General features: G+C 33.8%; 1 protein-coding gene across 5 annotated transcripts in view; it reads right to left on the reverse strand.

Moving 5' to 3' along the window:
- Positions 1-468: 468 nt before the first annotated feature.
- HECTD1 (HECT domain E3 ubiquitin protein ligase 1) overlaps positions 469-27,301 on the reverse strand; it is an 81,916-nt gene continuing 55,083 nt past the window's right edge. The window contains exons 23-43 of one of the 5 annotated variants that reach the window (XM_031453535.2): positions 27,031-27,197; positions 26,761-26,937; positions 22,895-23,731; positions 21,967-22,188; positions 17,743-17,870; positions 16,284-16,406; positions 14,824-14,980; positions 12,662-12,884; positions 11,456-11,510; positions 11,055-11,237; positions 10,452-10,659; positions 10,282-10,367; positions 9,999-10,126; positions 8,548-8,749; positions 6,798-6,935; positions 5,924-6,531; positions 4,979-5,057; positions 4,760-4,853; positions 3,907-4,057; positions 2,267-2,411; positions 469-2,156 (exon numbers count right to left, since the gene is read on the reverse strand). In XM_031453535.2, coding sequence (XP_031309395.1) covers positions 2,019-2,156; positions 2,267-2,411; positions 3,907-4,057; positions 4,760-4,853; positions 4,979-5,057; positions 5,924-6,531; positions 6,798-6,935; positions 8,548-8,749; positions 9,999-10,126; positions 10,282-10,367; positions 10,452-10,659; positions 11,055-11,237; positions 11,456-11,510; positions 12,662-12,884; positions 14,824-14,980; positions 16,284-16,406; positions 17,743-17,870; positions 21,967-22,188; positions 22,895-23,731; positions 26,761-26,937; positions 27,031-27,197 — 4,249 coding nt within the window. In that variant the 3' untranslated portion in view covers positions 469-2,018. Of the gene's footprint in view, positions 2,157-2,266; positions 2,412-3,906; positions 4,058-4,759; positions 4,854-4,978; positions 5,058-5,923; positions 6,532-6,797; positions 6,936-8,547; positions 8,750-9,998; positions 10,127-10,281; positions 10,368-10,451; positions 10,660-11,054; positions 11,238-11,455; positions 11,511-12,661; positions 12,885-14,823; positions 14,981-16,283; positions 16,407-17,736; positions 17,871-21,966; positions 22,189-22,894; positions 23,732-26,760; positions 26,938-27,030; positions 27,198-27,301 lie in introns of all 5 variants that reach the window. The other 4 variants (XM_031453533.2, XM_031453536.2, XM_031453537.2 and 1 more) reach the window with 4 other exon arrangements.

The raw sequence follows: 27,301 nt of genomic DNA on the forward strand, positions 1-27,301 counted from the left end.
GCTAAACCAGGATTCAGCACCCCTTTTCTGCAAAGGGCCCAGATAGTAAGTATTTTCAGTCTTCATGGGCCATATGGTCTCTGCTCTAACTATTCAGTTCTGCCTCTGTAGTGCCAAAAGAGCCACAGATAATAAATCAGCATGTAAAACTGTATGGACATTGAAATTTGAATTTCATAAAATTTTCATATCATAAGGTATTATTATTCTTTTGATTTTTTTCAACCACTTAAACATCTTAAAACCAGGGTTAGCTTATTGGCCATACAAAAGCAAACGGCAGGCCACAGTTTGCTGACCCCTGTGCTAGAGTAGTCTCAGTAAAAGCTGGCGACTGACAAACATTTATGAGACACATAAACTGGATTTTAATTCTGCCCCTAATATAAAGTTCTAGTCATGCATCCATGACTTTGAGACAATCACCACCAACATTTTTTGTATTAAAGCATAGGTCATACATTCAAATATTGCTATTATATTTTATTTTAACTTTTATTCTCACAGAGAACTGTGAAGCTGACAATAAGGGAAATTATTTAAATACTGCCTCTGGTTACACAGTCACAACATTCTCATGCAGAGAATAGAAACACTACTCAGATGATTGACTGTAGTGGGAGAAATCTCTTCTAATGTAGAAAGGGAACATACCTTTTTAAATAGGTAATAACGGGCAATTCCAAAAAATGCTTTTCACTCCTGTAACTGCCATTTGGCTAAATCAGGCCTAGTGACATTTCTTTTACTTAAATGCATAGATACGATAAATCACAGGAATTTGGAAAATGAAAACAGAGCCCCCTTTTCAAAACCAAGAAATAGCAGTATCCCAGTGGTTTCTTTTCATACTGACACAACATTCAAAAATCATTCTTGGATCTTAGACTTACACATCCCTGAAGATAATACAATGGTAGGTTTAGCAGATCTGGTGTTTAAAAAGTTAACACAAATAACTTGGCCATTTTTAACTGAAGAATACTGCAGGACAGAACACAACAGTTGGACCACAAGCATGTGAACATAGATTTCTCCTAGCTTACCAGTTTCAGTAAGTGTATTTACATAGAAAAAAACATTTCTTCATGTAGTAATTTCAAAAAGACTAAATTTCAGTGACTCAACATGAAAATTATCTGGTTAAGCTTAGGTCTGATGGCTGCCGTGAAACAGTCACATGACACAGGTTTGTACGCTGCAAACATTTTAATGATTACTGTTGAGCATACATTTTGGAAATTTTTTTTTTACTTCAAACTGCAACAAGTTAAATAAATGTTTATAATATACAAAGAAAATACAACCAAAAGTAAAACTTGCTTTAAGTGTGCCTTGCAACCTGACCAGTGTTTTTTTCCCCCCTTAATATATCTTTATTTTTGAACTGCACAAACACACCTAAGGATTTGATCTTAATAAGTATGGCATTTAGGAAATAAAAATGTACTCCCACCTCAAAGAAATAAAAGGGCTGTGCATGATTATATGCCAAACAAAAGAGAGAACACTAGGATACTCTTGATAGTGCAGGCATCATTAAAAAGGAAAAGAAAAAGCTTGAGATGCTCATTAACTCTCTTATGTTTTAAGGAAGCAGGATTTCTGACCAAGTAGCTTAAAAGCCAGCAAAACAGGGATCAGTGATGGCAACTGTAGTGTATGAAGTATGAAATGACAAACTTTACACAAATACACTGTTAGAAATTTACCAGTGAACACTGAAGATCTGAGAAGCTGCTCTTTGGAACAGTCAAGTAGGACCAACTTATTCCAGTCACATAAGCCCTTGTAGCAACACACAGTGTTCTGTGCTATATACTTGCTGGCTGGGTAGTTAAAGGATGTGTTTTGTCCTTAGCAGCTACAAACTTATTCCACATGTTCTTAAAGCCTTAATGGTGGAAAAAAAGGCAAGTGTCATTAGCGTGGAGAATCATATACTTTTCTGCACACAAACACAAGAGGCTTCACTAGTATTTTAAAAGTCTCTGATGTCTCCTATTGCCCTGCAGAGCTCAGTTGAGATGAAAGCCTTTCTCCATTGTAGCAGCTAGCAGGCGCTCTCTCATGATCTCCTCTGAAGAATATTCCGGCAACTTTAGGTAATGCACACATGTATTCACTGATGGGTAGCTTGCATCAGTGGCATCAACCTACAAAAAGAAAAGTGAAAACAACAGAAGACCATGACTTTAAATATTTATCCTTTCAATCCTTAAGTAATTAAACTTCATTTGGATTCCCGGTTAGCTAGAGTGTGTACCTTGCGTACAACTGTGAGCCTAGGATGCAGGTTAGCCAGTCCACCTGGGGGTAGAGTTGAGCAGCCAGTGGTAAACTGCAGGAATGCTTTCCTTTCATCTGAAGACATGCCACATAAAACCCTCACGAACCTCAGGAAACCAGGGCTAAAAGAAGAGAATATATTGATTTGATGGCTGATTTAAATGAAAACCACTACTACTATTTTGTAAGCCAGCAATAACCCAAAAAACAAATGTTGACATGTCAGAAGAACAACACTGTCTAGAGACTCTTGTATGAAATGAGCTGAAACAAACTACTTTAAAAATATCCTTCAAAGACTGTCTTATAAATCATAAGAACTGAAACACTGATGGAGTATAAGAATCAAGTATGTAACAAAGCCAGCAAATCAGAAAAGCTCAAGATGCACATGCATTATTCACCCAAATATGGCTAAATTAGCAACGGGGATCTGAAATAATCCATTTTTGTTACACTGAAATAAACTACTATTATATGCCACAACATGGATAAATTTCATAATTATAGTATTAAAAGAAACTAGACCTTAGAGAATACATACTGCATGATTCCATTTATTAAAATTCAAAAGCAAGCAAAATTTATCAATGGCAACAGTGATTTAATAACTAGAAAAGAATAAGATGGGGAAGGGGACTTCTGGAGTTGTTTCTTATTCTGGGTACCAATTATTCAGGTGTGCTCATTTTGTGAAAATTTTCTAGGCTGTACATGCAATTTGTGTGCTTCTGTTATACTACAATAAAAAGTTTACTTAAAAAAGGTAAGTAAGCATAAGTATAAAATAGTAATACTTTCTCAGTTACATTACTTTGGGAAATTAAAAAAGTAATATAAGGTCTATAGTCTTAAAAAAAAGTCAATGGCACAAGAGAAAAAAAGTTGAGGAACTGTCCAGATTAAAAACATATCACAATTAAATGCAATTTCCTGACACAAGGAGAATGGGAATGAAGTGAATGCTATTAAAGACATCCCTGGGATAATCAATAAACAAAGCTGGAATATAGCCTATAGATTAGCTAATAGTGTGGCATCACAAATTTGCCAACTAGTGTGGATACGTGGGAGAGTATAGTCTAAAGAATGTACACTGAAGAGTAAAGATACATGATACATGCAACATATTCTCAATAGTTCAGAAAAAAATAGCATCCTGTGTGTGTGTGTATATATACATAAGGACACAAATGTATATATAAATGTGTGTGAATAAATAAAGAGAGATAATGTAAAAGAAATACAGCAAAATGTTAAGTACTGGTGAATCTGGGTAAAGAAAATAAAAGAATTCTTTCAACTATTCTTCAACTTTTCTGTAAGTTTGAAATTATTTGAAAATAAAGTTTAATATAAAATTTAAAGGTTTACAATTTACCCAATTTTTAAAATAAAAATTAAAACACAGTGAAAAAAGGAATCTTAACACCAGCCAAAATTCAGTTGTCGTTTTGTGTGACCTCAGCCTTATTACGGGATATGCGTCTTGGTAATGGTAAGACTTAACTGCTTGCTCATTTTATGAATGTAATTCATGGAGTCATTTAGAGAACTTGCCATTTGATTTTGGGACATACACAATTTTGTTGATCTTAGAAAATAACTAACACATACCTGTCACGTGTATAACCCAACTTAGGTTCAGTATAATTAATAATATCCTCTGCTGCCCAGGATGGCGACTGGTTTCCACAAAGAATCATTTGGACTTCTTCATGGCTGAAGGAACTTAATTTCTCCATTGGAAAAACTTTATTAAACCCATCTACATTATACACACAGGAAAAAAAAAAAAACAAAACACACAACTCAGTTTCTAAGTTACAATTTCAAAATAACAAATTTCAGATCAAAATAACCAATATCAACTAAATGGACAGAAGACAAATAAAATATTAATAAATGATAAAGGAAATATAAATTAAAATAGTTTGAAATAAAATCTGTGCTAGGGTTTTAAGTACAGAAATCTCTTCTTAGTATCACAAATGTATACAGAAAGAGAATATTCAGATAACGTCAGTTGCCAAATTCTAGTAATTTCCCAACCAGCTCCCTGTGTCACACAAGCCAGCCAAAGCTGTGTTCTTATTTTCAAAACTAGTAGGTGATAAACAGTCTAATATATTTTGCTTCAATCTTCAGCTGAAGAACTTAGGTTCTAACATGGTTTAATTATCCTGATCTGTACTGTGGAACATACACAGCCTTATGTCCACTTACAAGTGAAGAAATGGAAGCCCAAAGTGGGTCCCCCATTACTCAGGAGGAGCAAACTGAGGGTACGCTACAGCTTGAGAATGTTCCAACCTGTCCTGGGTGCTCTGCAGGACCTAACTACTGGGAAGGCAAAAAACTACAGGGCAAATCTAGAAATCACCAGCAATTCTTGAGCATAGCAGTGCCTTAATTTCAACTGTCTCAAAGTAAAAGGAGAGAGATTAAAATAAAAAGGCTTAAAAATTACCTCTAAAGGCTTCCATCTGTTTCTGAATACCTGTATGCATACAAAAGTCAAACATCAAATCCACATATTCTTCTGCATTATCCATTGTTATCATCTGCAAAGGAAAATTTGCCAACATTACTAGTAACATCTAGGAATATTTCAGTAGCACCTAGTACAACTGGCCTCATTAAGAGGATGTTTCTGAACTTACAAATATAGCAAAAGCAAAATTTGTACCTCATCTTCACCACTTGGCTTGAGATCCACAGCTGTAAAACCATATATTCTTGAAGAAGGGCAAAACTGGAAGTTTAAACTGAAAGGACAAAAAAGGATTAGATTAACATTCAGCCATTTTTAAAACATTGCTGCCAAAACTATGAACTGCCCCTGGCCCCTGCCAAACAACAAAATCAGTATACCAGCTTAGATGTTAAGTATGGGGGCTTTTTAAAAACCCTGCACACATGTAACTATTTGGCCAACTGTTAGCAAGTCTGGCTCTGCAAAGATTGCATGAAACTATTACTTTACTAAAGTTATTCATGTTTTATTGTTACCCTATCCCAAATCAAACGTTGAATATGTAATGATTTATCAAACACAACTTCTCAACACTATCATCAAAGAAAGAAGAAGAAAGGAAAAGAAAGCAAAGCCTTGCAGTCAACCCAGCATCACAGTTAAATGTACCAAGGGTAAAATAATCACATGTATATAAATTAATAGAATTTTATCAAAAGATCTGAAGCATCTGAGTTAGATAATGCAGCCACTGGGAATAAGGCTTACATACAAAGCAAACTATTTTGAGCTTTTTCAAGTAGGCTCCATGTATTAATTAGCTAATGAATTTGTCAAAATATTGGCTTTGGACTTTTTACACAAGATATACATATGTATTTATCATATTTGATAAATCAGATAATCTAGATATTTGATGATTAAACTCTATTCCAGTATTCTAAGTGTTATCTCTATAATATTAACAAATCAAAGGTTCAAATCAAGAATCAGTATTTCCTATAGCATATAATTGTTCTTAAACAGACTGTATATTCATGTACTGCAAATTAGGACAAAGGAACAAAAGCTTTAGAACTTATTGATCCATCAGACTGAGGAATGTACACACACACACACACACACACATATATACACACACATATAAATAAAGCTTACCCTAAGTCCTCTATGCTAAGTGGAGGCCCAGAACCTGATGGATTCTTCAGCACTAGTTCTTGTAATTTTGTGTTCTTCTCATCTTCAGAAAGACCTTTATTGCTTAAAATCTGGCGCCTCTTGATAGCAAGGTCTTTAATTTCTTTTAAAAATCTGGCTCTGTGTGGGTTTACTAGTTCAAAGTCTTCCCAAGTTAAAATTCCATTAAACCAAGCGGGGGGTTTTGGTTTGGGGGGATCTAGAATAAACTCTGATTTTGAATCCTCTTCAAAGCTTCCTACTGAGAGTGAATCATGACCTTCTTCTGTAGAAGCTTCAGACTGGCTTTCAGTACAGTGTAAGTCTCTATCACCTCGTGACTCATAAATCAGTTTACTCATATTGCTTTTAATGTCACCCATACACATAAGTTTAAAGAAAGGTTTAGAAATAGGTAAGTCCACAAGTCTATTGTCTTGAATGCATTTGGCCAAGAAAATTCCAAGGAAATGAAAGAGTTTTGTGATCCTTTCAAGCTCATCACTATCTTGTGGAAATGGTGCTGTAAACAGTCCACATGATCTCTGCACATAGTATCCGGGAGGTTTCAATCCACCACCAAGATCGACCTGATTTTTTAGGAGAAATGCAAATAAAATTAAAAGATCCACAAACATTAAACATCTTAATTTAGCTATTTAAATTATCTATAAACACATATTATTAAATAGATTTTGTTAAATATTATCCTTTAAAACATTTTAATAATATCAAGATTATTCAAAAATAAAAGGAGAGTCAGAAAGCCTGGCTTATATTCTGAAAGTATAACTTATTTTTAACTTTCCAAAAGCATAATCGCAAATCAAATCACAAAACGGGAAATAAATCTTACGTGACGAGATTCATCATCTGGAAAGTTATCATCACAAAGCCAAGCTCCCAGGTCAGTTCTCTGGAATTCTGCTGCCACCAGAGCATAAAACTCTAATGTGGGTCCCAAGCCAGTTCCTTCTTCTCCTAAAAATTCAACCTAAATATGGAAAAAAAAAATTATGGGGGACAGTGAGCTTAAAAAAATTGTTTTTAAATGATCCCATTCCTTTTGTTTGTTTGTTTGTTTTTGGAGTAAAAGTAGATTTATTCAGAGAGATACATCCTCAGTAGACAGAGTGCAGGCTGTCTCAGAAGGCAAGAGAAAGGCCACAAGGTGTGGGGTTGGGTACTTAGCTTAAAGTAAAAGCAGATACACACTCCATAGACAGTGTGTGGGCCGTCTCGGAAGGCAAGGGAGCAAAAGGCAAAAATGATTCCATTCTTGACAAAATCTAGTCCTACTGTAATATACCTTGTTTATAGCAGCAGTATAATAGAAAACACAAAAGTCTTATTCTAATTTTTCTGAAGAGAAGAGATACTTGATTTGTTGTACACTATTCCATATTTAAACACTGTGGTGAGCATTGTTCATAATCAATTTACTTCTCAAAACAACCCTACAAAATAGGTTATACTTTTCACACCAAAGGAAACCAAATTTCAAATGAAGAGGTTAAATCATTAGCTTGAGGAAATGATGGTGTATAGGTTTGTATGTGTGTCTATGTGACACCAAAACCTAAACTCTTCCACTTATTTCTGACTTTCGGCAATCACTTTAAAGGCATTTATCCATCTCTATGTATTGCAAAAATGATTTGAGGCAACTTACAGAAACATTCAGTCCATGGTTAAAAAAAAAAACAAACCAATAGTAACTGAGGATTATCTAGGTTACAGGAACATATAGGTAGGAAAAATAAGATGAAGGCAAAGAAATTTTATTTATTTATTTTTTACTTTTTGTTGGTGGGGAGGTAATTAGGTTTATTCATTTGTTTATTTTTATTGGAGGCACTGGGGATCGACCCCAAGACCTTATGCATACTAGGCATGCACTCTACCACTGAGCTATACCCTCTCCGAAGGCAAAGAAATTTTAAAGTGATAGCCGTAATCCTTATAAATTTTCTAGAGATGTATCTCATCTGTCATGATCAGTCTGTGATTAAAAAATAAACAAACTATCTGACATCTGTGACAAAAGAGGTATTTTTCATTGTCTCTCATATACAAGGAATAATATGTATATAATCAAAAATGTTCACAGTAACATCTCTACAGTAAATATATATTTAATTTCATACTGCCATTTGCTATAACATCTTTCAACAAAGGCCCATGATATAATACCAAGTACAATTTAAGCGAAACGGTATTACAAAACACATGTGCTCCAAAGAAGCAGATATCTAGTAGCATAGCTTAATATAAAGGTAAAATTTGGAGTATGGAAAAGAATCTTGTGAGTACTATCATTTGGTTCAGGCTTTGATAAGAAATGAGTAGCGTCCTTCACTTCAAAAGACCACTTCCCCACCTCAAGAGTGAAGATATTCTTTTTTGCTCATTAAGCCACAAGATCCTGACCCCTTAGGAGGTAAGCTGACATCCTCTTATGAAAGATGCTCTGTCAGAGGCAGTGTGGCCTTTTGCACAGAGGGCAGAGAAATCCCTCTATATTTCTATTTAATGCAGTTTTTATGCAGTGGAAGATACAGATTGGTTCTCTGTCATTCCTGCACACTAAAAGAAATCAGACATACCTCAAGAACTGACTTCCGATCTGCATGTATCTGCATGACATTCTCAGCCCACTCCATCAATGATTCACCACGTGGAACTTTTACTCTTTCATGCTTAAGACGACCAACTCGAAACTCTCCAGGATCATCTCGCCTTACACTACTTGTTGTTCTTGTTCTTTCCACAGTGGCTTCACGTCGGTTTTGTAACCATACTATTGCTCTGAAATAGAAAAATATCTATGTAGCTATAGCAGACAGCAACAATTGAATGTACTACTAATAACCAGCAACACTGTTCAACAATTTAACAATTTTTTAAAAATAGTATTTTATCAGGTGATCAAATATACTAATCTTTTTTATTGCATACATTATTGCTTCCTCTCTTAAGTTAAAATACATAAACCTCGTTTATTATAATCTTCCTTAAACAAACTGAGAAAGTACTGAGTCTGTATTTTCCTTCTTTATTTTAGCAATTAACAGAACAAAATAAAGGTCTTGTGGCCCAACCCCACATAACATAAAAATACAGACGAACTCATAATAACGTAGAAATATAAACAAGTATGTCCTGAATCACAGAAAGTAGAAAATGGCTAAGCTATCTTTATTACTGTGATACTAACTGAAAGCCACCATTGAAACAGTATTGTGATTTTGAAACTTTTTTTTTTTTTTTAAACAATGCAGAGCTAACCCATCTAGGGTAGGAGAAGAATCTTGAATTAGGAATAAGAAGATGAAAGGTCTACTCTCAGTGCTACAATTTTTTGGTAATCTCAGGCCAATCAGCTATATACTCTGAGAATCAATTTCCTCATGTATAAAATAGAAATCATAACCAATGCCATTTCTCACAATGGGCCTGTAGTTGTCTGTGTACAAATGCTTTGTAAATGGTATAAAATGGTACAACAGTATCAGGGAAACAGGCAGCTCCATTTAAATTATAACATTTTTACATCTATTTTCAAAGTGCTCTGGGTATTCAATGATTGAATAAATATTTACTGAGCACCTACAATGTGCTTTAAGAAGTGCAGCTAGAGCAGTAAACAAAACTTTCATCTAGTGAAGGAGACAGAAAAACGAAAATAAGTAAAATGTATAGTATGTTAGATGGTAGTAAGAGAAAAATCATGGCCAGAAGATATATTTCAATGTTATTAAACCTATTTACAAGCATTTAATTCGGTATTCTTGGCAATTTCAGCAACTAATCATTTATTTAAACTACTTAAATACTGTACAATAAATGCAGCTGATGGAAAACACAGTACTTAATCCACACTGCTCTTTTTTGTTTCCAACTGGAAACAAAAAAGAAACGTTTAAATGTTGACAGCTCTTTACAAAAAAAACAATATATTCCATCAGTCTTGACATAAAGTATATTTGCACATTTTGAGCTTATATAACATTAAAAATACATTTATTCTAAAAATATAAAAGGATGTACTTCCTACCTTGATGCACCAAATGCTGTACATGTGAAATAAAGCTGTCTAGTTTCAAATGGTATTAGAAAAGGACACTTGCTGGTTAATTGTTCACACCAGTCTGGCAGAGCCCCACTTGCCAATGCCAATGGTTCCTGCAAATTAACAAATAATGTTTTAAGGCAATTATTAAAAAAAAAAAAAAGGAGTTGATTCTTAACAGGCGAGATGGTGGGAGGTAGAAAAGGAAGAAGAGGCAATACTTTCAAAGTCTGAAAGATTGAAGAGTTCAATAATCTAATTTTATTACCTCAATTTGCTGCAAAATTTTTGTTGTAATTTTTTTGCTAGTGAATTCATCTGGTGGAAAAGTAAACTGAGGCTGCTCATCACCTTCTGTAAAAGTAATAAAATTAATAAAAATGTAAACTGACTTACTTTTTAAAATGCCATAGAAACGAAACAAGGCTTCTTACAGACCTTCTTGGGATATTCTTGAATAAGGATCACTTGCAACTATATACAGAATACGCAGAAGCTGAAGGACGTCTTCTACTCCACAAGAATTCTGTCCATTGCCTGCTTTGGCCTGAGGTTGTTCTTTTGTCAAATTAAGAATATCACTACTTTGAAGAGTAGAAATGGCCCCCTGGTTTAACCCAGACTTTGTTCCATGCTCACAAAAGTCCTATAGAAACATTAGCAAAACTAGCCATTAATCATTTTCAAGAAAAGCAATATATCATCCTATTACTGTGTATTACTGTGAAAAGGCTGATACTCTTCAAAGAACTGCCTTCTTTTTAAATAAAAACAGTATCACTCAAGTTGAAGTTCAATGTGTTCTAAACCAATAAAATTTCCAAATAAAATATAACCACTATAAGCCACAGTTAAAACTATGTACTTAAATCCAATGCCACAAACCATATTTGAAATTTTAGCATTGGCATATTAACAATATTAATTTAACTTCATTTTTAGTATGTCCCCATGAATTTCTCTTCCTTAATAATACTTAAAAAGCTGCAAACAGCACAAAGCCATTCCCAATCAAAATAGTGTTTTGATGCCAATATATACCTTATATGCAGCTATGAGCTGAGAACAATTTCTGTTTTTCCTAATACTTTTATTAGTGCCAGTTAATTTCCAGTGGCGCAGGAAAGCGGCGTCTGCATTCTTCTGCAGGTAGGTTATCAAGTCATTCTTTGGTAATTCATCAGTGCCAAGGTACTGTTCCACATGCTCTATAGACCAACAACCCTATAACAGGAAAAACTAAATGTTGGCCTTTCCTGATTATAAAGTCTATGCTATTTCACATGCATTATGTAAGGTAGCTTTATAATCATGCATTTAACTTAAAGAATCCCATGTGCTGATTTCTCCCTCAGCTGTTCATTTGAAACAGTTAGTTTCTGTTTTTGTTTTCCTTTTACTAAGTAGCTAAGAGTAAGACCCATTTTCTAAAAGTAACTTACCATTTTTCCATTTTCCTTTTCTTTGTCAGAATCCTTCATTTCTCTGTACATAATTCTAAACATGAAGATATTATTCAAATTAATTCATAAGTCAAATGATTTGTGGTTATTTCCAATAAGTCTTCAATTCTTAAAAAATATATATAAATGAGGTTATTCATTAGCCATATGCTTATATTAAATACTGAACTCAGGAAGCATTTATAAGAAAAATATTAATCTGTTAAACACAGGGGAAAGTAGTAGACATCATATTCCCGGAAAAGAGTTGTTTTATAAATTCAGCATTAGGGCAAAGAAAACATACATCAAATCTAGAACTTTTAAAGATGTGAATAATCTGCTTTATCTTGTATTATAACTTTCATATATTGTTGTAAAAATAAAATGTGTTTGCATCTTTGTTTACATGGAAAGGATAAGAATAACAAGAGCCAAGAGCCCTTATGTTCATGTAAAGCAGCTGAGATCAAATTTTATATTCCAATAAAAACTGAAGGGGGAGAATGTCATGATGACTTTCTATTTTACCTTAAAAGGATCTAGATTACTTTATCAGACATTATATAGGATTATCAATGATGTTAACAGAAGATGAGAAGATAAACTAAAAAAAGTAAAGTTATAAAGGGATGATTACAATATAATAATTATTTATATTATTAAATTACACTAAATTCTTTAATTTACTAAATAATAAATATTATTATCGGTAATACTTACTGAGCACCTTCTGCATCCCAGACAGTACTGAATCTACTTTACATATATTAATTCATTGATTCCTCACAATCACTCTCATTTTACAGATTAGAAAGTGAGGTGCTAAAATGTTAAATAAATCTGCCCAAAGTCATTGATAATTATTTGTTCAATGAATGAATGAATGAATGAACAAAGAGAAGCAGATTTAACTCACAGACCCCAAGGCAAAAAACAGAAAATATTTACTACTTCATACACAATCCCAGTCAAAGAGTTCAATGATTATTACATAATGAACCACTGTAGATTACTTCTAAAGTTCCTTCCGGTTGTAAGCCTTAACTTTTCTACATCAGGAGTCAGAAGTGCTCTTCTCTATTCCTGTAAACCAAAAGAACTAAATCTTTTCTGTTCCTATAATACAACATATAGAAATACAATACTTCTTGGCTCATATACTATGAAAATATCTACTTAAAATATTAAGATAAAATCTCTTACGTGTATGTTGGCTCCCAAATACGCCTAAGTTTATCTGATTTCACATTGCCATTACAGGACAACTGAAGCAATTTTTGTACGTAATAGAAGATGGTTGATCTGAAATTAGTTAGTGGTAATTCAACTTCACGAGTTGTTCCAAGACCTGTTACTTTCAAAGTGAGGGCTAATCGAGGTGATGGAGTACATTCAACTTCTTCCAGGAGTTCTGAATGAGGTGTTCCTAAAAATATAGGAAATGTGAAGAACAGACTAAAACAAGCAGTCCAGAAAGAACACTGCACTAGGAGACAAGGTTACATGAAATCTAAACCCTTCTGCCATATATTAGCTAAAGATGTCAACTACTTAAGATTTTTCTGGCCTCAACATCTTTGTTTTTTGAAAATGGAAATAATACATCTAGGTTACTTAAAGAAAGCACTAGAGTAGAATTTATGCATATGATATGAATCTCTCATTTTTATTAGGAAACACATGCCAATTGTCTTTCAGAACATTTTTATAAATCAGAAAACTAAAATTATTCATAATTCTAAATCCAGAGAAAACAGGATACTTAAAGACTTGTCAAACTTTTGCTTACACTGAATGAGTGGGTTGTGAGTTAAAAACACACTCACACACACACACATACACAAATATAATTAAGTTTATACTGTATTTGGTGGTATACTCTCTCTTCGTTTATTATCTCAGGAATTGTTTCCTCATATAATAGAGTCCTATAAAGTATTATTTTACTCACTGAAAGATATCCCATTGTACTTTAACTGAATCATATCCCTATTATCAGATATAATGGTCATTTCCAATTTTGTGACAGTACTTCCATGGTTATCAATGTACAAATCTGGGTGCAGAGCTAATATTTTAGTACCAATTTGTAGTAGTAAAAACATGAAATATATTGCCAAGGAGGTCTGTCAAAAATTTGTACCTATTTATACTCCCTAAAAATAGGTTTTCCTTTTTGAAGGAAACTTGGAACATCTTGATTCAGCCTTTACCCAACCTCACCATATTATACTACATTATATACTTAACTGCCTTATACTACAAAGTGCACTTACTTTCATACTTATCATTAAGTATCTTTCTCAAGTAAAAAGTACATCCCACATTTAACACTAAGATTTCTTTAAGGATAATACACTGACTACAATAGCTAACATTTATTAAGACACAAATTAGGAACTATGCTAGACACTGTATGTTTTACCTCATTTAATCCTTTTAACTATCTTGTTGAACAAGAACCATTATTTTCCCCATAAAAGAGATGAGGAAATTGATGCTTACATAGATTAGGAGATTTGACCAGTGTATTAGTTTCCTATTGCTGCTGTAACAAATTACCACAAACTGTGTAGTTTAAAACACAAACATATTATCTTATAATTCTAGAGGCTAAAAATCTAAACTGGGTTGGCAAGGTTCCTATTGGAGGCTCTAGGGAAGACTCCATTTCCTTGCCTTCTCTAGCATCCAGAGGCTTCCCATGTTCCTTGGCTCATGACCCCTCATCACTGATTGCTGCTTCCTATGGTCCAATCTCCTTCTCTGACTCTGACCTTCCTGTCTCCTCTTATGAGGTCACTGGTGATTACATTGGGCTCACCCAGATAATCCAGGATAATCTTCCCATCTCAAGATTTTTAATTTAAACACATCTGCAAAGTCTCTTTTGTCATGTTAAAGTGACATATTCACAGATTCTGGAGCTTAGGACCTAAAATCTTTGGGGCATCCATTAGTGTGTCTACCATACCCGAAACAGGGTTAAAAGAGATGGAGTTGCCACCGAGGCTGACTGACTCCAGGGGCCATAACTAAAATCACTATACAGCTTTTCAAAGTAAAAGCTGAACAGGAATAATCCTTAGCAATTTTGATCTAGTAGAAAACAGAACACAAATTGTCTACCTTTAAATGAGGCCTTGCTTTAAGACTTAAATATAAAACACAGTGTTTTTAAAATATAATCTGTTTCTCTAAAAAAATTTCTAATTTTTAAGGATTTGTGGCTGATACACAGTTTTTCCTGAAATCTTTTATTTTTACCCTGCATATGTAACTAATACCCTACTTTTCTAAGTATACAGAACTACTTTACTTAGCATCTATTAAAATTAAATCACAAAAACTAAAATATACTGTACCTGGGGGTGGAATTTCTAGATCAGTTGTCTGTTGGACATTAGTACGGCCAGGTCTAGGATCAAAAGCAGGAACCAAAGCTGAAAATTGCCGCTTTAGCACATAATCATCATCCCATGTTCTCCGGCGTCCCCCTTTAGTTTCATACTCTTCTTCTTCCTATTAAAATAAAATTCCACATACAGACAAACATTACAAGATAAATCTCTTTACTATTGCAAAAGTGATGTGCTATCTATAAAATAAGGTATATATTAAGTAATTCTTCATAGCTATTATATGTCCTTATTTAGTCTTATTTCTTATGCACAAGATGAGCCAACATAAACATGTATAGGTACATACATTTCTTGATGATTGAAGCTTATCAAAAGTAAGTTGCTTTAGTGGTGGTTACAAAAACTTACACATGTGATAAAATGACAAAGAACCATACACATACATTGTACCAATGTCAATTTCCTGGTTTTGATACTGTACTCTAATATGTGAGCTGTAACCATTGGAAGAAACTATGCAAAGGGCACATACTATATTTCCATCTTTGCAACTTTCTGTGAACATATAATTATTTTTAAATACATAATTCCACACAAAACAGATATAATGCTTGGGAGTAGCTTTAAATTACTATGGGGCAAACAGATCAAACAAGATCAATAAAGGGTTGATCTATTAAAAGTAAAATGATGGGTTCTTGGGGATTCATTACACTAATCTTTCTACTTCTACCATGTTGGAAAATTTCCATAATAAAAGTTTTTTTAAGGAGTATTTTCTTCACTTTAGTATCAACAAAAAGAGATCAATGAATTTTAAATATTGTAGCTATCTCATATAATAATTTTCAAATAATAATTATATATGTGCTTACATGCATACATATAATCCCTAAAATACATAATTAACTTTTATAACAAATCAAACTGACATCTGACAGCTCTGGAACCAGAATGTCTAGGGTTTTTTTCCTGGATCTAAAACTTCTACATGTGACCTTCAGCAATCACTTCATCTGAAAACTGGGACTAATAATAACCTCAAAGGGTTGCTAAAAGGCAATGAATTAGTTAATACATGTAAACAGTGACTCGCGCGTAGGTAATCATAAATAAATCTTAGCTAATAGACTAATGCTTCTATTACTTCTACTACTACTGTGAAAACTATAATCTTAGATAATAACTGTTAACCATATTAGTATGTGTTTACTACTACCCAAAGGCCAAGATAAAGGGGCTTCAAGTAAGAAACTTCTCTATGAAGTATGGCAGAGTAATCATAGACTCCATCTGGAATATGGAACCCAAGCAGCTGGTTAAATTTCTTCTTCTTAACTCTATTTGATAGCTTCCTGCCCCTACCCTGCCCACACTGTGTATTTTTCTAGGCATTTTAGTTGACACTTTATTGTGGAAGGGTAAAAAATACACTATAGGGAAGACAGACATGAAGATATTACCTGCTCCCCAATAGGTCGGCTTCCTGCTCCAGCAGGGACCTGTGGTAGCTGTGAGGTGACAGAGTGGTGCGTTACGTCAGAGCGGGAGCCAGCTCGACGCTGCAGGGATGGACGTCTCAGAATCTGAAATAAGAAAATATGAAGAGACTTGTCTAATTATTTGATCCATATAAATCCTTATTTAGCCTTGACCTGAAACTGTCAACCCATATTACCAAAACTGTCATTAGAAAACTTCATATTCATTAGCCATCTTCAGAAAAGTTACAGATTGAACGTTTTAAATTCATCATGCATCACATATTAACCTTCAAAGAAATATGCTGTTCTATGTGTTTTCTAAACAAGATATAATAAAAGCATTTCCTGTAGTTCTCCACCTCATTAAAACTCAACTTACAAAAAAAATTTTTAATCTGATAAAATTTTATAAAGAGAAATAAAAATAATACAAGAAATTATAATAAAATACATTTTCAAAAAAGAAAAAAAAGACATTTTCAGGCAAAAGTTAACTTGAAGACAATCATAGTAATTAATACACTAGGAGTTCTGATCATACTATCTATGCTTAGGTCCTACTTTTCTACTTAACTCTGATTAATTACGGTTACTGGGGAAAGGGGGTGGGAAGGGATAAATTTGAGAGTTTGAGATTTACGAATGTTAGCTATTATATATAAAAATAGATTTTAAAAGTTTCTTCTATATAGCATAGTAAACTGTTCAATATCTTACAATAACCTTTAATAAAAAAATGAAAACAAATATATGTATGTACATGCATGACTGGGACATTGTGCTGCACACTGGACACTGACACATTATAATTAACTGCACTTCAGTTAAAAAAAATTAGGGGAAATTATGTTTTCTATGCCCCTATCTCATAGGTCTGTGTAAGGACTGATGAGATAACACACAGGCTCTACTTGCAAAACAGCAGGTACCAAAAAAACTCTAAGTGTAACTATTGTGGAAGAACCATGAAAATTATATTCTTTAGGACTAGTGCAGCTCTTCAAACTTTTAAACCTGTTAAAACATCAGCATGTGGCATTATAGTATTTTTCAAATAAAACGAACTTATTTTCTTTTAAAAAATAGTATCATAAATGCTCAGATTAAAAGTGCTTTTCTTATTTATTTATTTATTTATTTATTTATTTATTTATTTATTTATTTATTTATTTATTGTTGGGCAGGTAATTAGATTTTTTATTTATTGTTTGTTTGGAGGTACTGGGGATGGAACCCAGGACCTCGTGCATGCTAGGCATGCACTCTACACTGAGCTATACCCTCCCCCCAAAGTGCTTTTCTTAATTAACCACAATTTTCATTCTGGTGACATATTTCTTGCATCAAAGTTTAACCAGGACTTTGCTTTTCCTCTTCTCATTTTAATTATTAACTTGCTATCTTAGTGAAGAGAATGGGGAACTCTCTATACCATAACCTCCTCGTATTCTTGGTCTTCCTGATTGTCGTCTTCATTCTCATCATCTTCCTCATCTGGCTCAGGCAAGTCCTCATCATCATCTAGCTCAGCTAACAGAGTACTGGCACGGCAGCTATCAAGGAAATCTGGAAAACAAAACCAGCAATCTTACTCTTAATGCAATCAACAAAGCATTAACAAAGTAAATTTGTGTATAGGTTTTATAATACAAAAGTAAAATTCAAAAGGGACAAGTGTAAGGGCCACATTTAGTAATGCCATTTTTCTTCCACCACCACACATACAGGATGAGTAACAATGGTAAACAGTCACAAGCATGGCAGAAAACAACATGGGATAAGGGATGGCCAGTCTAAATCTCTATCTACAAAATCATAACATAAAAGTTCAACAGTATGGGGTATGTTAACAATAACAATCCTATTATCATTCTCTGCATAAGTCACAGAAAATATAACATGGTGGAAGGAGAACACTGGAATCATTTGCTCTGTCAATAAATATCTTTTGAGTTCCTACTATGTGACAAGAATTGTCTTAGGCACCAGGTATATATAATTGTAAACAAAATAGACATGGTCTGAGCCCCCATGGAGCTTAGAAGGGAAAGAGGCATTTAAAAAGTAAACAGATGAGGGGGAAGGGCATAGCTCAAGTGGTAGAGCGCATGCTTAGCATACACAAGGTCTTGGGTTCAACTCCCAGTACCTCCTTTAAAAATAAAATAAATAAGTAAACCTAATTACTACGCCCCCCCCCAAATTTAAAAAATAATTTAAAAAGTAAACAGATGAATATATAAATATAAACTGAAAAAGATCTTATGAGAGAAAAGAACAGAATTAAGTTCATCAGCAAGACCTGAATTTACCTATATGACCTAGCAGATTACTTAATGATAATGACTACTTAATGCCTGTTTACTATGGAATAATGTTAGGTACCATCTTTCATATTATCCAAATTATCTAGCATATAAAAAAGTTCAATAAGTTTGAATCCCTTTGTCTCCCTTCTTAGGATCTCTCCCCTTCACCCTTTGGTGAAGATCAGGTCAAACTGACACTGCATCACATAATGAAGATGCTGAGAAGCTGTTCCCCACAGGAACTGAAAATAAAAAGGAATAAGACTAAAACAGGAGTTTTTCTGGATCTAAAAGAAAAAAACCTCCTATGGATAAAAAGACATATATACTCTATATTTCAAAAGAATATCTAGAAAAAAATTTATAATTATTTAGTAAAAACTTGTATCTGTAGGTCTCTGAGCCAAATATAATTCCCTAAGTCTAATAATTACATAGGAATAAAAATTCAATGCCTTCTTCTGAAAGGCTTGTAGAAGAAAGAGGCCTAATACTATATTCCATTAGTTTCTAAGGTACACATTTTTTTTAACACTTCAATATTCTGAAATCAGAATGTGTCTAACAACGGGAGGTCACAGCTAAACTGGCAAAATTTTTTCCTTAGTGACATAAATCTTATAATTAATGGCATCTTAAGTTTGATGAAATATATCATCCCTACCGTATGTAAAGTACCATCCTGCAATTTAGGTAGGTAGTGGTTCTCATGAACATGATATGGTAGTACACAAAATAAATCAATTCTCCTTTTGGTTTATTTTTAAACGAGAAAAAAATATATATACATATATAAATTCCATCTCTTATATGTTACAATTCACTGAAGTCAAAGGTTTATATTTAACTCATCATCTTCCCTTTATCAGACTAGAGGAACATAAAAAAAGCTCCTTACTGCATAGATTTGACCATATTACAGAATCAAATCATGTCCCTGAAAACATAACACAGTAAAAGTTTGCATATATGTAACTTATTTTATAAGGAAGGTGTTACTCTGCTCCTTCATACAGCAGCACTCTCAGAGAGTCCTGTTTTAGAAATGTACAAAAGGAAGTTTTAACCACCTCAAAATAATTTTTAAAAGGCAACCAGTAGCCCTAACTCTTCAAAATTCTTTCCCACTAGCATACCCACAAACTTAACCTTCACGTGATCTAGAACTAAAGCTTAAAATTAACATATTAACAAGGAGAAGCAGAGGGCCTCCATGAGAAAAAAAAAAGTAGAAAACCTTATTCAATGAATTTACAACACTTTGGTATAACAATCATCATCATTTTGCTACACACATATAGGCATGGAGAAGGAGAGGTCACATTCTCAGAAAAAAGAACATATCAAAATGAGGTATACATAAAATAGTACTTAAAATATATCCATATACATCTTCTTGTATTTGAAATTAACAAAAATGATTTTGAAAAAAACAGGCAGTATGATCAAGGATGTGTGGTAAAGGGTATTCCAAAACAATAATGATGGGAATACAACTTTTGGGGAAGGAAATTCAGTAATTACTTTTAGGAATTTACTTTAAGGAAATACACAAATACACAATTCAAGGATGCTCATTCACAACAATATTGATGGTAATGAAAAGCTGTAACTTAAATATCCAAGATGGAGAATTTATTAAATAATGATCAAATAATCAAACAGAGGAATATCTGGCAGCCATTTCAAATGCTGTAGAAACTCATCCAACAATGTGAACATATTTTCAAATGTACTGAGTGAAAAGAGCTGTCCGGAAAGGTTACAATCCTTTTTTGTTAAAAAAAAAAAAAAAAAATAGAAACACACACACAAGTGGTATGTATAAAATAACAACTGTGGTTATCTCTGGGAGATAGGGACTAGATGATTTTATTTGCTTCTTTGTTTTCTTTCTAAAAAAAGTTTTATTTTTCTAATAAAGATAATCATCTAAGATAAGATGATTAGAAACATACTTTAATCAAATGGTTTTATCACTGATTATATACCATGGAAGCCATAATAATGTAACTATAAATCCTTTAAAGCAAAAATTAATTTGAAAAATTTGAATGTTACCTAAATAAGCAATAATTTCCAAAAGACCTTGATAATAGTTGTGACATTGTGATTTATAATAAGAAAAATAAATTTTGTCTTGTTGTAGGCACTGAACTCCTAAAACTCTTGCAATTTCCTAAGTGATAAGAATAAAGGTGTTTTTTTACTATTCATAACCAGTTATTTTAATGAGGAGACTTTCAGAAAGCCCTTAGGTAATGAAAGGATGGGGCCAGTTGTTAGTGGAACCAATCCACAACTGGAGAGTTAGAACTTTCATCCCACCCCTCCCCTGGACCTCTGGGGAAAGGAGAGAAACTAGAGACTGAGCTCAGTCACTACTGGCCAATAATTTAATCAACTTTGCCTAAATCGTGACGCCTCCAAAAAAAAAAAAAAAAAAAAAAAAAACAAAACAAAAACAAACCTCCAAAGGATAGGTTCAGAAAGCTTCCAGGTTGGTAGACATAAACATGTTGACAGTCCCCAATGTCCAAGGGGACAGAAACTCCTGTGCTTGGGACCCTTCCAGACTTCACCCTATGCATGACTTCTATCTGGCTGTTCCTGAGATACATCCTTTTTATAATAAACTGGTAATATAGTAAATAAAATATTTTCCTAAGTCCTGTAAACCACTCTAACAAATTAATCAAACCCAAGGAAAGGGTCGTGGAAAACTCCAACTCATAGCCAGTCAGAATCACAGATGACAACCTGGACTTGTGTTTAGTGTCTAAATGGGTGCGAGGGGTGGGCAGTGTTGCAGAACTGAGACTTTAACCTATGGGATCTGATACTGTCTCTAGATAGGTAATGTCAGAATTGAGTTAAATATTAAGACACCAGCCGATGTGAAAAAACTTCACAGACATTTGGTAATCAGAGGTGCCAGAAGTGAAGCATTCCATGAGCAGAGAATTGGAAGTACAGGAGACACACAGGAGTGTTTTTCCTTTAATATTACAACATACAAAGACTATCAATTTACAAAGCTTATTCATCTATCACTCTTTTATTCTTCTCTGATAAAGGGGTCAAATATCTCTGTTACTATGGTTCCTCTAATAAAACTTTATTAGTGACAAAAGGCAAAAAAAAAGGATGACACACACAAGTTCCTAGACGTCTATAATCAGATAATTTCTTAACAGTCCTTCATATCACTGTTTTTCATCATATATGAAGATGCTATATTTGCAGGAAAAGAAAATAATCCTTTTCCAATCGAAAGTGAAAAACAATCCAGCAGAAAAATGTAATAAAAGCATCACTATACAAATATCTAAATATTTTAAACAGTAACTTACCATATAAGGAATATTCGGCTTCCTGACCTGTGTCACTCTCACTGGAAGTGGATGTGAGGCTGGTAGTTAAAGTATTACTTAATGACTGACCAACTGATAAAACTGTTGTTGCTGTAGCTACATTGCTGCTGCTAGTAACACTGGATGTTGACATAGTCACAGTTGATGTAGTACCAGGTGTGGTCAAATTTGGGAAACTCTGAGCACCCATAAGAGGTGAAGCTAAATTAGATAAAAATGAAGCAAATCAGTACAAACAGGTGGGATTGTATAAACTTTAGAAAAACTACGTTGTATATTTAAAAAAAAGAACAAGGTAATGAAACATTAATCATTAAAAGGCTGAAAAGCAACAACTTTGGGAACCCAACTGAAATCCAACTAAAAATTCTTGTTTTCATAGCACTATTATTTTTAAAAATATTAACCCTAGCTTTTTAAATAAGTGAAACAGGCAAGGAAATAATTCCCAATGATATTTTCCAAGGGAATTACTTTGACCCATTAGTAGCTTAACTTAGAATTAAGAAACTTTCAGAAGCCAAGATCAATCCAGGACCTAAGCAAAAATTATGCCAGTGTTAGGCTCTGATTTCAGGTGACTATGATGATATTTAATAGTCACCATTTCCTCTTGCAACTGTATTTAACAATTTATCATAGAGGAGTGAAAAACAGAAGTGTTACTGTTTTATCCTTTCATGATAAGAGGTTCTTTATCACATTGCACCTGATTCAAATTCTTAAAACATCATGGTTCTACTGAACTTATTAACCTCATATTCCTGAAGTGCCACATTTGACATAGTTGTATCTAACACGGTTAATGATCTGAAGACTGCAGCCAGAACCCACTGAACAAGAAATCCTACTCTGCATCCCTCACAGTGGAAAAAGCATTGGGTTCCATAAGGAAAAACTCACTTACTTGCTGTGCTCATCACATTCCTCCCCAAAGTATTAGTGTTGTTATCACTGCTGCTTCGGCTTAGATTCATGTTGTTCGTGGCATTAGTCCGTGCTATGTTTGCCACTCTCCTTACAAAACTCTCCAAGCTAGATGTTTCTCTTGAGGACAGGTTAGGTACACTTGCACTAGAGCTCATAGGGGCCCCAGCAGCCAACAAAGAACTCACTGACAGTCTGTTACTTGCTGAAGAGCTAAGGGGCCGCTGTGAAGCTGCTTCTTTATTAGTTAATTCAGATACTGAACTAACATCAGGAGAACTAACACTAACAATTCCCATGGATATTGCACTAGACTCCCCGGGAGTGCGAACAGAACTATCAGGGCCTAACTTTCTTTCAGCATTTTCACTTCCCGTTTCCGCTGTTAACGTGCTGGTACTTGCACTGGAAGATGACCCTACTTCTGTTTGAGGGACGTTTTCAGCAGATGAAAGAACAACAATTGGTTCATGGACATCAGCTCCTGAAACTATACTGTGTTCCATTACAATTTCTGATCTCCGTTCCGTTTTGGTCGAACCCAAGCTGATGTCGCTGCTACTGGCCACGCTACACACAGAACTGCTGCTTCCTTTTCTACTTGAGGAGCCTGCAGCAGCAGATGTCTTGTCTGGACAGTTGTTTTTCACCAAGCTGCTCCATGATTGCGTTGTGCCTGAAACAGTGGATGAAACAGGTTTGGGTGATGCCACTGTATCAGGGTCGTACCCTGGTGCAAGCTTGAGGTCAAATTTTCCTTCTGCGCCCATACGGTAAGAGTTTGAGCCACCAGCATCCCAGGTGACATCAATCCAGCCTGGAAAGGGACAGGAGTTTGTGAGACCCGGCAGAAAGCAGATAGGAGCGTGTCAGACAGTAGCTCCACAATATGGGATCAGCTTTTCATCAGTGCTGTTAATTCTCTGCATTTCTAGTCATCTAAGGTCCACCAACTAAAGTTAAATCCTTCCCTTTTTTTCCCCTCTCATTTCCTAACTGTTCACTGTGGTCATATTTAAAAACAAAAGCAAGGGTCATGTTTACATCTATTGGGGTATCTTTTAAGGGGAAGAACTGTTAAAAATTGTAAAAAGACTGATACAGATGGTAAAATACTGCAACTTCAGCAAGCATAGATGAAATCTAAGGAAAAGATTTTTTAGTTGCTAAATACGATTATATGGTCAAATGTTCTTTATAGAAAAAACTGCTGGCTTAACCATTAATTTCTAAGTTTAGGCTAAATCCTGTAATTGACAGACAAAATATTCATATATTACTGTAGAAATTCTAGGTCACTAGCTCAAATAACACTGAGTTAGCATTTCGGTTGTGTTCTCAAAGTTCAGTGGTTACTTAGTTCTCTTATGATTAGGTTTAATAAATTTGCAGAAGCACATAAAATTCTAAAAACAAAATTTTAAAGTATGATAAGCTCTTTTACTAGATAGAACCTATATGATAAAGCTAATAACGTATAAAGATCTAATGAGCATAATGACATACAATCTGTTTACTTATACTTAAAAAATGATACTTATTCTTCTTAAAAAATGGTTATTAACTTTCAAAAGTAATAAAATAAATTGCCTATTTGAAAGAAAATTAATAGAAAATTTACGGTCTTATTTTAGTGTTATAAGCTAACCACTTCAGGGAAAAAACAATACATAAAAATATATTTTTTTAAAGTATAGATCTTTTTAAAGTTTAAAATACTTTACCCCCACACACACCCACTCCCATGTGCATGTGAGTACACACATGCCAAATTCATATATGTTTATGATGAGTCTCAGAGGGTTATAAGCAATATTGAATTACCTGTGGGGATTATGAGCATACATGTTGTTTGAGAGGAAACTGCCCCCAATCTATATAATCTAGTTTAGACGAGATTTCAATTGTCTCAATTTATTCTGTAAGCTGAAATAACCTCTGAAGAACCAACATTTAACTATCTCTTCTGCAACGCGGAAAAGTGTGAGAAAAGGAAAAAGTTCAAAAACATATCCCAATTCCAAATAAAAATTACATTTGTATTGTATTAATTGGTCCTAAAATATACTGATAACTTATTTCATAGTACTTATCAAAATCTGTAATTTTATGTTTATCTGTTTTTACCCAGAAAGCATGGGATCATACTTGTTTGTTGGCCATTGTACATCTGAAGTCTAACAAAGTACCTTTACATAGTAGGTACTCATATTTGTGGAATAAATAAAAAAATGGATATTCCTACCAACACAAAGATTCTTTAGAAAGGAAAGGGATTTAACAGACATAACATGGACAAATAATTTTAAAACGTAAACCATTCATATTATGCTTGAGAATGTGTTTAAACTGATCACCAAGGGGAACTAAGAAAGAGTACATACACACTATCCATAAGCATATGTATAGATACAAAACTCTGAACTCCTCCCATGCTCGAAAGATAAATAAAAAGATAAAGTCAGTAATAACTAGCCATTATTAGAAATGTTTGGCTTAAATATCTGAAAGCTAAGAACCCTCCATAACATAAAGGTGTGACTTCTCCATCTTGGTCAGATCAGCAGAAAAAAAGCCTTTATTATATGCTAAATTCTGAAATTAAGATTCCAATTTTCCTATGCAGTCACTTCACTTGATTCCATCTCAAGAAAAGCACACTGTATTCACATATTGCTAACTAGCCCTCATACTTAAAAGCCAAACAATTTAGGGGAAACAAAGTAACTAAGTATCATTAAGATACCTAAAAATAGTAACACTGGAAATTTCTGAGTAGACTAGAACTACTGTTATCTCAACTATTACTAGTTTTTTGGAATCTCAGCAGTTATATACATGCTCACTCACTGTAAATCTGCTATGATGACATTGATTTGCAATCAGGGTATGACTAAACAGAAATTCATTTAATAGTAAGGTAATTTAAGGAACAGAATCTTAAATGCAGTGAAATCAAAGAGTTTAATTAAATAAATGCCCTTATCACTTAGATATCAAGCTTTAGTCATTCTCTTAAGCATTGTCACTTTCATTACATCTCTTTCAATATTTGGTAAGCTGAGAATACGAACATTTTACTTATCTTTTTTTTTAAATGCTAACCGAAATTCATAAGAACCCATTACTGGTTAGGCAAATTATCCACTAATAAACCAGTCTTTTATGTTGTAAGAAAAAAATTAGCCCTATAGTTGCTTCTAGGAGTTAACAGCAATTTAAATGGGTATAGACTTTCTTAAAATGAAGAGTTAAAAATGAGCTTGATTTTAAACAGTAACACAAAACATGAAAGTTAAATAACCCAAAGAAAACTGGTAGACTGAGAAACACTGTGAAGTATCTTATAATTTACTAATAAATGAAAAGGCTACAATTCTCGTTCTATGCTTTACTAAAAAATATTTAATTAAAAACATTAATGCTTTTTTCTTCTATATGACTTATAATTGAAATTATTGCCTGATTCCTGCCAAGCTAACAAGATAAAGAAAAGCGTAAGACATTAAGATAAGTATCAATAGAAACTTATAAATAATAAACTAAAAAAAAAAAGCAAGAACCAAACATAGCAGAAAGTGTGTCTAGGGTATTCATTTTATGATAGCTTATTAATTACTTGAAAATATTAACAATAAGTTTTGAGTCAAAACCTAAGAATGAAAAATTTTTCCTTATTTCTAAATAAATGATTGCCCCATTTTAAATACAAAATCAATAGATCAGTTCTTCACATAATCCTGGGAACATCTATACAATTTAAAAATTATCCCAAAATAACAAAACAAAGTATTCTGTTACTGAAATATTCAGTTTCTACATAACAAATGCTAAGCACCTACTCACCATTATGCAGTTCTCCTGTGACAGTGCCTTCTCCCTGTGGGCTGCCATCCTGATCTCGCCATTTCCAATCAAGGCCTCTAATCACACGAGCCCCTGGAACCATGTACTTCAGTACCTGGGAGCGTACTAGACGTCTCTGTCTTCTAAGATTAGCTTCAGCTTCCTTAGCTGCTTTTCCTGTAAGGGAGAAGTTAGAGAAATGTAACAAAATCACTTTATATAAACATAATTATTTCAGTAAGTTAGAAAAATATACTATCATCTCTTTACCTAGCTGATCTTCACACACTCCATTTACAGTGCCATAAAGTTCAAATCCAGAGAGTGAGAGATAGTGGGTTTGTCCACTAGCATTCTTCCCCATCTGTTTAATTCTCACATGTCGCCACCCCTGTTTCTCATCTTTTGGTGGATCAAGAGGCCAGGTTGCTGTTGACCTGTGAATGTGTTAGGGAAAATATTATGTAATGTTTTAAAACATACAAAAAAGATGTTTGCTTAAGGTGCCTAAGATTTTTTTACATAATAGAGAACAACAGGA

This window comes from Camelus dromedarius, chromosome 5, assembly GCF_036321535.1.
Source record: "Camelus dromedarius isolate mCamDro1 chromosome 5, mCamDro1.pat, whole genome shotgun sequence".
Taxonomy (NCBI): domain Eukaryota; kingdom Metazoa; phylum Chordata; class Mammalia; order Artiodactyla; family Camelidae; genus Camelus; species Camelus dromedarius.